General features: G+C 38.6%; 1 protein-coding gene across 1 annotated transcript in view; it reads left to right on the top strand.

The window, feature by feature from the left end:
* The first annotated feature begins 2,625 nt into the window (after positions 1 to 2,625).
* The window catches only part of LOC146312328 (rho GTPase-activating protein 44-like), a 102,414-nt gene continuing 89,309 nt past the window's right edge, over positions 2,626 to 15,730 (top strand). The window contains exon 1 of the mRNA XM_084741690.1: positions 2,626 to 2,916. Coding sequence (XP_084597816.1) covers positions 2,864 to 2,916 — 53 coding nt within the window. The 5' untranslated portion in view covers positions 2,626 to 2,863. The remainder of the gene's footprint in view (positions 2,917 to 15,730) is intronic.

The following is a 15,730-nucleotide window of genomic DNA, read 5'->3' as shown; positions in this document are numbered from 1 at the left end:
AGATAATTTCCTGTGAATGAAAATGCACAAGCAGCAGTTTGACTCTGGGAACAAATCCTTAATTAGCATCATGTGTTTATCCAGCTGTTTCTGTGGAAAAGGTATAAGTGTGTGTTACACCCGTGACAAGTCCGGACAGTTTCACCATCACTGCTGCTCCTGCTCACCAAACACAGCTCAGAGTTCTCTACTTCACTCCTGCAGCCACAAGATGATGCTGTTCACCTGCCAAAAACAGCAGAGCAGAGAAAAGCCCACATCAAATCCAATCAAGCTGTAGTTTACACTTTTTTTTTTTTTTTATCAGAGACATTAACATGGAGCTTAATTTCAAAATCTGTCATATTAAGATTGAAGTTGGTAATAAAAATTCACCTGGACAGGCAATAAAGGCTGCACATATATTTAATTAATAGCCATTATGAATATTCAGGTCTGACATTTCCTTTTTTGCAGGCTATAAATAGTCCTTACTGAGACCGTCTGACATTTCTAGCACAGGCCAAACACATCAGACATTAAACCTGCAGTAAACAGTCAATAATAGATGTGACATGATAACGAACTGGACAGTCATGTGATGCTGCTCACATTTACCACAACAGTTAAAAACCTACTTAGAATCAGCCAAAACACATTGTTTTATACCTTAAATGCCTTCAATTTTTTCATTAAACCAAGAAGTTTAAAATGACCTGTGCTTTCATGCAAAGCACGAGTTTGGGGCTTTTAATCTCCTTGAAATGACCCCTGACTGATGGCCATTACTTTACTTGTTACTATGACTTTAACTATTATCACATAATTACATTTTTTTGCTTCCATGGCAAATTAGGAAAGTCCCTTTTAGGCTTTTAGACAAAGACTTTTTAGTTTTAGTGCAGCTGACTCCTAGAATAAAATACAGTGTCTCCTTAAAATATATCTTTTAGACATTTTAGACATTTGATCCTTTTAAATAACTGTTGTTGTTGTTTTTGTTTGGTTTTTTATTTTTTATTTTAATTAATTATCAAACTATCTACCTTAAATGCAAAATTTTAGTGTGTGGTATTTTAGTGTTTTATTTATTTTAGTCAATTAGCCCGTTTTAATGATATTTTGGCTAACTGTGATATTGCTTTTTCTCCATGTATTGTTTTCTCCTTTTCTTTTCTTTTCTTTTCTTATTTGTAATAGACCCTTTTCACAGAAGCAATGATACTAATTAAGGTCCTGTTTCATTTAGTCTTTCCAGTGAGCCAACATGTTCTGTATCAGCAGCCTGAGTCTGTTTGACCTGAATGAAACAGAACCTTAATTAATATCATTAGTAACACCTGCATTTATCTTATTTCATGTCAAAATGGCTGCTGTGAAAAAGGTCAGTTGACTCAATGTCATTGCAAATGAGTGTCGCTCTTTGATGATCTCTTTAGTAAAAATAAAGGTTGAATGAATGAATGAATGAATGAATGAATATCAGTATATTGGCCAATACTCTTTATACAGAATATAATGTATAAAATGTATGAATAAACATATTTTTGTAATGATCCCTCAAAACACTTGTGAGGCGGGATAATTTACAGCTTAATAATAAACTTTAAAAATGACATCAGGGTATTGAAACAGTTAACTTTTACAGATATTTTAATAGTTATAAGAATAAAAAAATATTTATTTTAAAACTGAATTAAGAAAAAGGATCAAATAAACTATACATAAAATGCTGCTACAAAGCTGGCTAATATTGAGTGATATTGCTGTTATAGGTCAATATATAATATAATATGGTGGATATATCAGCCAGGCTGTAACTGAAACCAATAAAAACTAAACTAAAACTAAAATATTAAACAATAAAAAATAAACTGAAATGAGATAACACACTCTTGAAACCAAACCAAACCAAACAAAATAAAAAATAATTAAAAATACAAACTTATTTTGCCTGATTTCCACCACGACTTAAGTCATAGTATTAGATATCTATGGAAGCCAATTTCTGCCAGTGAAAGAAAAATATATTCCCATGGTAAATCATAATTATGAGATTAAAAAAAACGAACATTTTTTTAATCTCATAATGACTTTTTAAAAATCTCATAATTATGACTTTTTATCTCATCTTTTCCACTTTTTATCTCATAATTTTGACTTTTTTATTTTAATGATTTTGACTTTTATCTTATAATTATGGCTTTTTATTTTTGTATTACTTTTAAAATCTCATAATTGTGACTTTTCCACTCATAATTTTGACTTTTTTAAATCTCATGATTTTGATTTTTTTTTTAATCTCACAATCCTGGCTTTTAATCACATAATTTCAGCTTTTTTAAAAATGTCATTCTAAGAACTTAAAACAACAACAACAACAACAACAACAACAAAAACAAAACTCAATGTTACACTACATTGGGGATGGGACTTATTTTTTTCTTTCACTGGCGGAAATGAGCTTCCATAAGATACTGTTATTGAGTACTATAAATAAGTAATCAACATACTTTGCAATAAATTATTTAAAAAAAAAGATTAAAAATGACCCTCTGTGTTTTTTGGAGGAGAGACCTCAGTAAACTACATTTCCCATGTTGCACCGGCGCGGAGCGTCGTGTCGCCAGCGAGCTGTCAGTGTTGGGGGAGAGAGAGGAATCGGTCCAGCATCTCTGGAGCAGCGGAGCGGAGCGGATGACAGAGACACGCAGTCCTCATCAGCGAAATGAGGAGGATTTAACTCAATGTTTCCCCACAAACTGGATGTTTAAAGACTGAACCTCCTCGTCTGCCGTAGATCAGCGCGGAGATCTGACTTTATTCTATCAATGAGATATGTGGAGAGGCTGTACCGCCCGGTGGTAACGCAGAAAAACACAAGATGAAGAAGCAGTTCAACCGAATGAGACAGCTCGCCAACCAAACAGTGGGCAGGTAAGAGCTGCATTTATGACAAGAAGACGTGTTTATCTGCTGTTTTTATTGGCTGTGACTCAAACAGCCTCTGTGTGTGTGTGTGTGTGTGTGTGTGTGTGTGTGTGTGTGTGTGTGTGTGTGTGTGTGTGTGTGTGTGTGTGTGTGTGTGCGTGTGTGTGTGTCGGCTGCCAGCTGACAGTATTCAGTCATTCACTCGATGGGCTTCTGCTGCTCAGCTGGTTTGATTTGCACAAAGCATTAACTGTCAGTGTAGGTCACAGTTGCAGTGTGAACGCTGTGAGATTGATTGAGCTCAGCAGGGAGGAGCGTATCCGCACACAGATGAGGAGGGAGCGGACATGGTACCCAAGGAGCAGGGCTGCTTCCCGCTGACCAATAAAAGCACAGGGCGGCCCCGGGCACCCTGCAGGGGGGGTAAACATGTGTGTATTTACAGGGCTGGGACGGTTATTTTAAAAAATGTATTCAGATACAGTTACTAATTACCTCTTTAAAAATGTAATCAGTACATTAAAATAACTTGATTACTTCCCATTACTTTTGGATTACCTCTAATGTTAGCGGTGGCTCTGTGTAGCTGTCGGCTAATCTGTGTATCTGAAGTTGGCTGTTGGTCTATGCAGCTAAAGTTGGATGTTGGTCTGTGGTTGGTCCATGAAGCTGAAGTTGGCGGTTGGTCTATGTAGCTAGCATTAGAGGTTTTTCTGTGTAGCTAACATTAGCGGTTTGTCTGTGTAGCCAAAATTGGCAGTTGGTTTGTGTACCTAACGCTAACAGTTGGTCTTTGTGTCTAACATTAGCCATTGGTTCGTGCTGCTAAATTTGGCAGATGGTCTGTGTAGCTAGCATTAGCAGTTGGTCTTACCTGTAAATGTTTCCTTTAATTCGATGTTGAGACAAGATAATGGTGAAATTTTCACCTAATTAAAGCAATTTTTAAATAAGAGATGATAAATTAGCAATTGGCACATTAGCTGATTTCACTTTGACAAGAGTGATGTGAGATTTGTGAAGTGTTGTAATGTAAAATCCAGCATTTTAGGCTGGATCAGATGCATTTCTGATACTGTTATTGGTATCAGAACAACCCTAATGGTCAATATAGAGCTCAAACCAGGAGACAGTTAGCTTAGCTTAGCATTGAGACTGGAGACAGATGTAAACAGATAGCCTGGCTCTGTTTAAGATGAAACATTTTTGTACGGATTAAATAAACAATATCTAACATGTTTATTAATGAGCTTTAAAGGCGCTGATAGGGAGATTTTTTTCATCTTTGAACAGAGTCAAGCTAGCTATAGCTTCATATTTAGCATTCAGACATAAAAGGGGCATCAATCATCCCCTCTAACTGTTAGCAAGGAAGTTAATAAGCATATCTGCCAAACTATCCTTTTACGATGAATAGTCTGACGAGATATTGAATAGATTTTCTAAATATTCAGACTTAGGCCTAATTGTGAGTGCGACACCGACACAAAGATTTCTGATTTAGTTTTTGCTTGTCGAGGACATGGAGCCAAACAAGCACCAAGTCTGAGACTATGACAATAATTGACAAGTTTTTCTATTCTAGTCTATTTAAATTTTGTCTGTATTTAGGGATAAACATGCACATTAAATCAGTATTTTTTTCAGTGCAGTTGCAGAGAACATCAATGGGATGGTAGTCATTCGGTGACAGCATTAAGTACACTTGGGTGTCATTGGCGTAAGTATGATTGGTGATTTAATTATTATGGCTGACTTAATGAAAGCATATAAATGATTATTTGAAGAGGTCCAAGGATTGAGCCTTGGGCAACTCCTATAAATAGTAATAAGTCCAATAAAAACTGGTCAGTCAAGTTTATATATCCATCTGTGTCCTTATTACAAATGCATTCTAGTGTCAAGTGATCGATTTTAAGTATATGTTTGACCCAATGCTTCAGACTGTGAGAATTCAGGGTCTTATTTTTGAATTCATTTCGTAGTTTTATAGCTTTTTCTTTGGTACCAAATGTTATAGCAATAAGTCTTTCTGGGCATGGTGTGACTGGCAGTTCTTTGGTGATGTTGGACAGTTGTGTGACAGTGTGTGTCTTGAAGGGGTGGAGGGGACCCATAACTGTTAGCTACACCCCTGGGAAAGCGAGCTAGATGATTGTAATAACCTTGGAAATTCTAGGTTAAATGCCCACAGACAAAATGATGCTTGCTTTTTTTTTTTTTTGGTGTCAAGCTCCAGGAAAGCTTTTTTTAATCCTAGAAGTTGAGTCCAAGTTCTCTTTTAGTGCCTCACATACTGTAACATTCAAACATGGTGACATGTCACGGTTGATGAATGTAGCAGTGATTAATCCTGGTAAATCCTGACTGCACGGAGCGGCATCAGATAGTATGCAAATGTAAGAATACTTTAGATTAGTGTGCTTAGGTTGATGTGATTTATATGTTATCGGTGTGTCTTGTTTCTCCTGCGAGGCTCGATGCTACAGATAAATCTAGAGGTTTTGTTAATCTCAGTCAGGACCTGGGGATCGCTAAATTATCCTCAAGAAACACATGACCCATTTTGGTTCCCATAGAAGCAAAAAAAAGCTCTATATTCCTCTTGTGTCATGAAGCAACCTGATCCTTGTATCTCTACAGTGAGACCGTGGTTTCTGTCAGGGAGTCACAGGTGTTGTAAGTTCTTTCGGCCTGCAGGTCAAATCAGACTGTGCAGAGAGGAATCACAGCAGAATTCCAGTTGAGGAGGTGTTGCTGCAGCTTAGTTCTCAATAGGTGTTGTTAAGTCTTTGTCTCCTCACCCTCTGTTTGTCAACCCCACCCTTAGCTCGTAACTGAAAGTCAATGTCAACACTGTGCCTTTGGCAATTGGATCAAATGTTGTTTAACCCTTTGTAATTGTTGCATAACCTTAAAGGGATAGTTAGGATTTTTTTGAAGTGAGGTTGTGTGAGGTGCTTGTCCATACTCAGTGTATTACCTACAGTAGGTGGTGGTAGCGGCAGGAGTGTGGAGGAAAGTGTGTAGCTAAGAAATGTACCGCTGTGCACAGGGCCAGCAATAAAATGTATTTTATCCTCTTAATAAAAGAGTAGTGGCGTCTCAATTTCAGTATTAAATTAAAAATCGTTCAACACAACATTTTACTTTTAATAATCAAAATCAAAGGCATTATCAGTGATTTTCCCAGAATGTTATTTGTCTGTCACCGTTGTCTACCAGCGTCGGGGGGGGGGGGGGGCAACACTTCAAAGACAATACAGCGCAAACAGGGACTTTTTATGTCTCTTCACTGACAGCAAACACAACGGCCTGGGAATTTAAAAGAAGAAAATGTAAATGAACAGTGCAAATGATCAACAATGATCCGTTGATCTTTACTGGTAGATTTTACTGCAGACAGAAAAGTAGTTTCTACATGAAACTGCTCACAGTTTGGTCTGTGGATTATCTTGAGGGACCAGGTCAAGATTTTTGGAAAGGTTTTGAATTTTTCAAATGTTTTTTTGTTTGTTTTGTGGAGCTTTGAGCACCTCAAGCTGAGTGCCATTTAGTCCCATTATATTGGAGAGAGGACAGACATCTCTACGGCCGATATCTCCAAAACTCTGCATCTCACACCAAAACAATCTAAATGGATAAATAGCACTACAGGTTGTAGGAAAAATATGTATTTTTGATTTTGGACTGAGTTGTCCCTTTAATGTCAAAAGTCAAATTGAGTCATGGATTCAGAGAATTGTGACACCCCTATAAAAGGCCCACTTATATAAAAAAAAATCAATATCAATTAAAGTTGAAGCTATATTTGGAATTTTTTCACTGCTTTACCTCACCATCAGATGGCCTTTTCTGTCATAAATAAGCCAAATATCCCTCAACCAAACAAAAGAAAGCATAATTTTACCTGGCACAACACAGGAGCTCTTGGTCTACTGCTGCCTCGATTGTTTTGTTTGTTTGTGTCATTGTGTGACTTAAATGAACCAGAACTCAACTTTTAAAACACCAAAGTCACACAACAAGACAAACAAGTAACTCCTGTTTTGTGAGTGATAAAATTGCCAATTTCACCCATGGAGTTCGGTAGGTTTGAAGAGACCAATATTTGGCTTAAGCGTAGACTTAAACTGATCTAGATTATTTTAAGTGGCTAAAAGACATTTTGCTGCTGACCCTGTACACAGCAGTTCATTGTGTTCCTTCCTGCTGCTTCCACAAACTGGGAAGAAGCCAGCCACCATCTACTGCAGGTAATACACTGATTATGGCTAAGTACCTCATACAACCCCTCTTCAAATAATCCAAACGAATCATCGCTGTGTTTCAACATTTGATTTGCAGCCTGTCACTGCCTGAAGAACTCGCTCCGGGTTTCTTTTAAGGCATACATTGCTGCGGTGGTGTAAGTGCACTATAACCTGTTTGTTTTGCTTGGCTGACGGCAGTAACTGACGACGCTGGCACACGGAAAGGATTTTGTGTCAAGCTATGTTGTAGCTTGCTCACCCACACGCAGACTGCAAGCAGAGGCGCTGATACAAATCAATGAAAAAGGTATTACTGCAGCTAATGCCCAACAGAGTGGACTTGGCAGAGGTAGCAGAAATCCCTGGAGGACATTTACCCATTACTAAAAAAAAAAAGAAAGAAAAATACCGGAATTGTGCCTTACTGGAGCTCGAAGGGACAAACGCTGTAATGCACTTTAGCAGATAAAACCAACCAATTATTTGCAAGTATATAAACATAAAAATGTGTGTGTTTGTGCGTGGACAAGGCCAGGTGCTTGTTTATTCCCTCTCATCTGCTTGAGAGCCGGAGCACCAGAGCCCAGTGAAGCAGAACATCCCGGTAATGAGTTCTAACCTGTATCATAAGAAGCAGAACAGCAGGGGCAATTAGTCATATTTAGAGGGTAGAGCCTCCAACATGAAGCCTCGCTGCTGGCCACTCAGGTAATTGGTGAGATTTCCTCCATGACCTTGGCAGCTCGCATCACCTGGTTTGCATTGAAGGTTACGGGTTCCTTATGTTCCACAGATTTTAGAATAACAAAACCAAATGTTTGCAGTGTTGCCAGGTGGAATTATAATAGATAAGTAATGATTTTTATGATCATTTAACTTTATGCAGGATGTATTAAGACATCTAAATCTAACTATAGAGGAAGGAGGGTCTGTATGGGGTTCTACAGAGAACCCTTTAATATTCCAAGGCTTTTATCTAGAACCCAACAAGGGGGTTCTGTTAAGAACCTGTTTTATAATCCAAGGGTTTTATTTAGAACACACTCAGGGTTCTACAAGGAATCTTTTCTTATTCCCAGGGTTTAACTAAAACCCACCCAGTGGGTTCTACAGAGAACCTTTTTATATTCCAAGGGTTTTATCCAGAACCCTCTCAGGGTGTTCTACCAGGAACCTTTTTAAATTCCAAAGCTTTTATCAAGAACCCACCAAGGGGATTTTACAAAGCCCTTCATATTTGAAAAGTTTGTTTTATCTAGAACACACACTCAGTGGGATCTATAGAGAACAGTTTTGTATTTCAAGGGTTTTATCTAGTATCTAATAGTACAAAGAACTCTTCACAAAAGAGAGCTCTTTCTTCCAAAAAGGGTTCTTTGAATGATAAGGGTTCTTAATGGAACCATTAGTTTCACAAAGACCACTTGACAAACCCTTCTTCAGGAGTAAATGATTCTGGGTGGAACCCCAGCCCTTCAGGTAGAACCCTTTTAGAACCCTTATTTGTAAGAGTGTATAATTAGGCCTAGTCTGAATATATAGATCACGTCAGACGTGTATCTAATCCAGTTGTATTGTTTTTCTCCATCAAATGTATTTAAAACTTACTTGCATGCTCATTTTGGTTCATGGATTAGATTTGGATTGTGGCAAAGGGAATTAAATTTAAAGCTTGAGGGTATTTATTTATTCTCTCTGCCTTTGTACCATTTGGAGCTTCTGAAACGCCCATCTGTCTTTATAGTTTAACTCTGTGCAGAAAACAGGCACATGAGCATCCTCAGAACTAATGAAGCAGCATCTCCCTTCAGGACGACATTGCTGCATTGCTCCAGTTAGAGGATATAGGTCAAGAGAGGTTCAGACACAGTTAAATTCATCTCTAAAACAGTCAGGCTGCACCATTAATCCTGCGTAATGCTGCGTAAACTGTGCGACTGAATGAAAATGTGTAACTCTCTGTGAGCACAGCGAGGTTATGGCAGGAAGGGGACATGGCCTAATCCTCTTTTGGCTCCGTCACTTCTGCTGCAGAGTATTTTTAAACTCATCTTCTCATTCACATTTTTGTGTGTCGCTGATAAACGAGACAGAGGCTGTGGACAGAAAAAATGTCTCAATAAAAACATGGAAAGCGGAGAACAAATGTCGGTCCAGGTTCAGCAAAGAAAGAATGTCAAGGTGAGATAAGACTGACAGCAGAAAAAAAAAATCTATTAAAGACATGTTGGAAAATGGGTTTTTAATCTCCATCAACAGGCTGCGAAATTGTTTCTGATTGTCACTGTGGAACGTTCAGGCTGCAGGTGACAGAACCCCAGTTAGTACTGAAACTATACTCTGAAAAATAAAGGTGTTAACTAAAACCATAATGGGTTCTTTGGCTTCACCTCATAGGAGAACCCTTTTATGTTATGGTACAGGGAACCCTTGACAAAAGAGTTCTTAAGGGGTTTCAACAAGCCTCAAAGAACTCTCTCTTTCAAAAAGGGTTCTTTGGATGAAAAGGGTTCTTAATGGAACCTTTAGTTTTACAAAGAAGCCTTGACAAACCAAAGAAAAGGATTCTTCAGAAGCAAATTTTTCTGGGTAGAACCTCAGCCCTTAACTCCTTTGGAACCCTTGTTTCTAAGAGTGATGACATGTCAGTGTGTTAGCTTTGGTGATTGAAGACAGCACAGTAAATTGCATGTTATTTTCAGGCATGTCTGTAATGGCTTCATTATTTTTGGGTTATTAATTTCATGCATTATTGTTTCCCCTGTCGTACTCTGGGCTGCAGGAACAAATAGGGCCTCTCTGATTGATGGACGGACCTGTGACCAATGATTCTTTGGTTTTCCGCTGTTGATGCCGGGCTCGTTCCTCTCCGTCTCCCCTCAGTGAAACCTGAGGAAGAACTCGTGTAACCAGCCGTGCTTGTTAAGCTTTATATGACATTGTGACAGCAGGAGCGGGGGGAAAAGACGGGACTTGTTGCTCCGCGGTGGTCCTGACATGCTCACAGACCTCTGCTCCTCTCTGTGACACGGTTTAATCTGTCGGGCCAGTCGCTGCTGCTGCTCTGAGCACAAACCTGAACAGTTTGATGCTGAGATTCATGGGAGATGGAACAAAGTGCAGATACTGTGAAGAAATAATCCTCCAATTATATGTCATGTCAACATGTCTTTGTCCTCTGGTGTTGATTGGACCCACACACAGCATGCTGAATCCAGATGTGCATCCTCCGGACTTGTGGATTGAATCCTCACAGACTTTGGTTACATACTGTAACGTGCTGGAAGAGTTGATGTGCTCATCATCAACATGTCAAGTTGATTAATTGATTAGATGTTTGTTTTAAAATGACAGAAAATTATGAAAAATGTCGATCAATGTTCCCCAAAGCCTCAAATGTCTTGTTTTACTCACAACCCCCAAATGTATCCAATTTAATGTAAGAGAAGAGTAAAGAAACCAAAAAATATTCACATTTAGGAAGCTGTAATCAGAGAATTTTAACTTTTTTCTTCTGTTCTGTTTTTTTCTGATTAGTCAGTTATCAAAACCGCTGGCAATTATATTATTAAGAGATTAATTGTTGCAGTTCCACATACCCAAAATCTGCGCCACAGATTTCAGAAAACAGTTCTGCAAATTTTCCACAGATTTTAAACAAGTAAAGATGCTTCTTGTAAAGGATTACCCATTACTTGTCTTTTTGTTAATTTAATAATTAGTCAATAATCAATCGGTTAATTGTTGCAGCTCTAGATAAAATGCATTAAATGAGACAGATCTTTAGACCTCACTTGTGTCCATGGACATGACCAACCCAGTATCTCAAGGAATTATATCCATATTTGGACATTTTGTGAATAAAAAAATCGATTATCATAATAGGTGGCAATTGACAATTCATCAATTTATTGATGAATTGTTGCAGGGCTTAACTCATACATGTTTAGACAAGCTATATATTTGGTTATTTGTGATGCTGTGTGTATATGCGATTCAAAGACATTTACCACAAGTAGGGCTGCATGATAAATCGAAATTTTATCGAAATTGCAATTTTGCTTTCTGCAATTTTCAAATTGCAGGAGCTGCAATATTTGTTACAGGCAAAATATGTCAAATTAATATTAATAAATATTAATTAATATCACAAATAATGTAGCAATTTCAATATCAGTCAAAATATTCGCAATTAGATATTTTTTTCAAATTCGTTCAGCCCTATTTTCTGGTCGTGTGTCATACTTCTTACCTTGTGCTCTCAAATCGATTAATCGATTAATCGTTGCAGCTCTAGTTCCATGCATATTCTGTGTATGTGTGTGTACGTACATACAAAATGTTGTGTAATCATTAAAAACATGGTACACTGGGACTTCGTAACTGCCCCAGTCTATAGATTTAAATTCCTGTTACTTGTTGGATGGTTTGGACAGCGCTGTTGGACTTTGCAGGGACGCCCTCCATTAAGATTGCAGACGTTTGGATTCAGCCAGGAGTCCTCATGGGTGCTAAATCCAGTCTTGCATCCTCAACAGCCCCTGACCTCCTGCCGCCTGGACGTCTCATTGGCTCCAGATGCTCTGTTGTCACGACTCCATTGACAGCTCATCAACGGCGAGCTTCAGGGTTTTGTTCTTGTAGAAAGGTTCCACATTTGGCTTCCTGTCTTGCATATATACATCAGATTAGTACAAATGGCTCCGTAGAGGTGAACATAAATTATAGTGATGTTTTTTTTTTCTTTTTACTCTCCTCGACTGTCAGCTGAAAGATAATGAGCCCATTTGTCAAACACACACTGTTGTATGTGTGTGTGTGTGTGTGTCATGTGCAGATTCCAACAACATCCTCAGGATCTGATCATTGATCGCCCTATGTGGAAATAATTAGTATTCAGAGCGAAGCTGCTTTACACTGAATACAGTGAGACTCTGCTGTCCTGGGAGCTAAATGGAACACTTCAGGTTAGGGTTAATGGTACACTCTGAGAAATAAAGGTGCCAACTAGAACCCTAAAGGGTTCTTCAGCTTGTCCCATAGAGAAAACCTTTTATGAAGGTTTGATTTGGAACGCTTTCAAAGAGTTCTACCTAGCACCCAACATTAAGGATTATACTTACGACTACAGAGAACCCTTCTGTGGTGTAATGGTTCCAACTGAGCTAGTTCTACCAAGAACCTTTTTTTTGTAGAACACAATCGGGGGTTCTACAGAGTGTTTTTATATTCTATGGCTTTTATCTAGAAACCACCAAGGGTGTTCTACCGAGAACCTTTTTATATTCAAAGGGTTTTATCTAGAACACACCCAGGGGATTCTACTGTAAACCTTTTTATATTCCAAGGGTTTTAGCTAGAACCCACCCTGGAAGCTCTGTCAGGAACCCTTATATATTCCAAGGCTCTTATCTAGAACACACTGAGTTGTTTCTACAGAGATCCTTTTTATATTCCAAGGGTATTAGCTAGAACACACCGAGAGGATTTGACTGAGAACCTTTTCATATCCAAAGGTTTTATCTGAAATACTCTCTGAGCTTTCTATGGAGAACCTTTTAATATTCCCGGAGGTTTATCTAGAATACATGCAGAGGGTTCTTGCAAAAACCTTTTCATGTTCTCAGGGTTGTAACTCGAACCCACTGAGGGGGTTCTACCAAGAGCCTTTTTATATTCCAAGGGTTTTAGGTAGAACCCACCCAGGCGGTTCTTCTTATACAATCGTACAAAGAACCCTTCACAGAAGGATTTCAACGATCCTTGAAGAACTCTTTCTTCCAGAAAGACAAACATTTCTTTTAAAAAAAGAGTTCTTCAGAAGCAAACGGTTCTGGGTAACACATCAGTCCTTCAGGAAGAACCCTTTTGGAACCCGTAGTTCTCAGAGTGCAGCAGGTTTCCGTGCGGCTGCTCAGGATATGAAGGTAAAGAAGAAACAGGACCAAGTTGACATGGATGACATTTTGTTTACAGTGTGAAGTGTTGCATCTCTCCAGGCTCCTCTGAGGTGTTGATCCGTTGTAGGTGGGAGATGTTTTGTTACGAGCATCACTACAAGGCATTACTGTCACGCCGTTGTACCTGCACGTGTGTGTATGTGTGTATGTGTGTGAGGCTGTAAGCGTGTGTGTGGGCTCTCCTACCTGTCCGAGTTTTCCTCATTAATCACGATGAGAGTCTGTTAATGAGGAATTCCTGGAAGCAGTTGGAGGCTGACCCGATCTGCAAGCTTCACTGTAATTATGAGTTTATAAGAGATGCAAGTAGAATCTGCATATATGTTTTTTAATGGTTTTCAGTGGTGATCAAGAAAGGAATCTGCTTTTCTACTACCAAATGTTTATTTTTTGCTTGCAACATGACAGACAATATTAATTTAGTTATGTTTTGAAGCAAAAATAAGCAGACACAATACATTAAAACAGCATAAAACCACATCAAGCAGGGCTGAAAGAAATATCTAGTAGACTTTAGTAGAAACTTGAATCCTTTTTATTCACCAACTGTAAGTATTTGTTGAAAAAGTCAACCAGTATAAAATTACATAAATAACAAGGAGGAAGAGTACATGAAATTACTTTTATGTATTTTTTTAAAAATATTAAACTGCCCATCATGTTTCTGATCTGATATTTCCCTCCATTCCCTTTGTCTTACTTGAATTCATAATGTCAAACCCTGATTTCTCCTGCTTGCCTCACATACTCATTTACCTGCCACCTCTTCTTCACTTGTTTTTGACGTCCTCTGTATCCTGCAGCCTCTCTATCCTCCAGTGTAAACTTTGCTTTGTGAGAGCGCAGCACGTTATGAGATGACGCTTTGACAGTTTTACCCTGAAGCTAATTAGCATAGAAAGAGATGATGATGGGGTGGCTCTTTTGACAAAAAGTAGCTTCCTTTGACTGAACAGTGGAGGTGTATGATTATATATTCACCTTGTGCCACGCTGATGCTCACAGAACTGGATCGTGTTTCAGATGTAATTACCTCACGGGGTTTTTAATCCTGCGAATCAGCAGTGGATTTTTGGGTTAAAAGAGATAAAATAGCCACGCTGACATGTTTTCTGAACTTGTCTGTGTGCGTTCTTCCTGGACGTGAGGTTTTTGGGTGAAACCGACGGAGCCACTAAGGGAGATGTCGTTGCCAGTGGAGCCTTATTGAAGTCACTGGAGTGTGATGATGGAGACGCTGCTTTGGGTTGTTGCTGAGCCTCCAAGGAGCCGACAGAGAGACAGACAGACAGCCGACCTCCTCTGCTCTGCTGCTGCTCATGACAGAAAATAGTTTTCTTGTTTACAAAGTTTGCAAATCAGTCAACAGGATGCTGCGAAGCTGCCACTTTACTCGCTAAAATGTAGAAGCAAAGAGAGTTTTATGCTTTTAAAATCTTATTCCACTGCCATCTTTCACCTTAAAATATCCAGGGACTTTTGACTGAGAATAATTGCTTTTTTAAACATTTGCAGATGACATCTCGGCAGTTTCTGATCTAGCTAAATAAAATAAGGTTGTACTGTATGTAGGCTGTGCCAGAATAAACTGGAATATAATCATTCAGCCAGAGCAATCTGTAACCACATTTAACACAGGCATGTGGACGTTAACCTGCAAGGAGAGCAGGCTGCTGCTGCCACCACTGCTAACGTTAGCCACACACATGATGCCATACGTGACATCAGCATGTCATCCATGAGATTGTTCACCCACAAACACTGTGATCCTGCTTGTCTGAAAAGATAATGCATTTAGTAAGTCATTTTCTTGTTTTGCAGGATAATGTGTAGTGTTCATAATGCATGGCGCAAAGTGCCACACATTTCAGCAGCATTTTTTATACCATTTTATCATCATCAAATGGCTTTTAATACATGCAGTATTTAGGGTAGTAAGTATTGTTTTGCAAGTCACAAGTAAGTTTAAAGTCTTTGCACACTCACCACAGTCCTACATTTTGAGTCCTAAACAGGTCATCATGTAACATTAACTTTCTTAATATTAGCCTCCACTTACTTTACTTTGTGCAGCTTCAGATGTTGAATGAAGTTTGAAGTGGTTGCATCTCTGTCTGTCTTGTCCTGCACATTTTGCATACTGCAGTTCATTTTTTGTCGAACATCTTGTAGATTTTGTATGTGAACAAAATTGTCTTTGTTCCAGCTGGAGCTCAGTCACATAACATTAGTCCTTCATGGTTCTCTCCTGCAACTTGATTATGATTAAGTGTCAAGTTGCAATAAATTAATTTGTGGATTTGCACTTTTCTAACAGATGCTTAAATTTTTGGGCTTCAGGGGAAGGTGTCAAATGTTTTCATGTCAAAAGGCTCGAGTCCAAGTAAAGTGACGAATCACTGGTGTTAAAGTCCAGGAGGAGTGGTGAGTCTTTTTTGATTTTGTCAAGTTGATTATAAAACCATTAAATTTGTGACTCAAGTCTGACTCATGTTCAAGTCGTGTGACTTAATTCCACACCCATGCTATATTATATCATTGGATTATAGTATTACCTTATATAATGCTGAGTAGGGGTGGGAATCTTTGGGCACCTGCCGATTCGAT

This window comes from Lutjanus erythropterus, chromosome 17 (genome assembly GCF_056507025.1).
Source record: "Lutjanus erythropterus isolate fLutEry1 chromosome 17, fLutEry1.hap2, whole genome shotgun sequence".
NCBI lineage: Eukaryota > Metazoa > Chordata > Actinopteri > Lutjaniformes > Lutjanidae > Lutjanus > Lutjanus erythropterus.
Note: the sequence above shows the minus strand (reverse complement) of the source record. Positions and strands in the feature narration are given on the sequence as shown.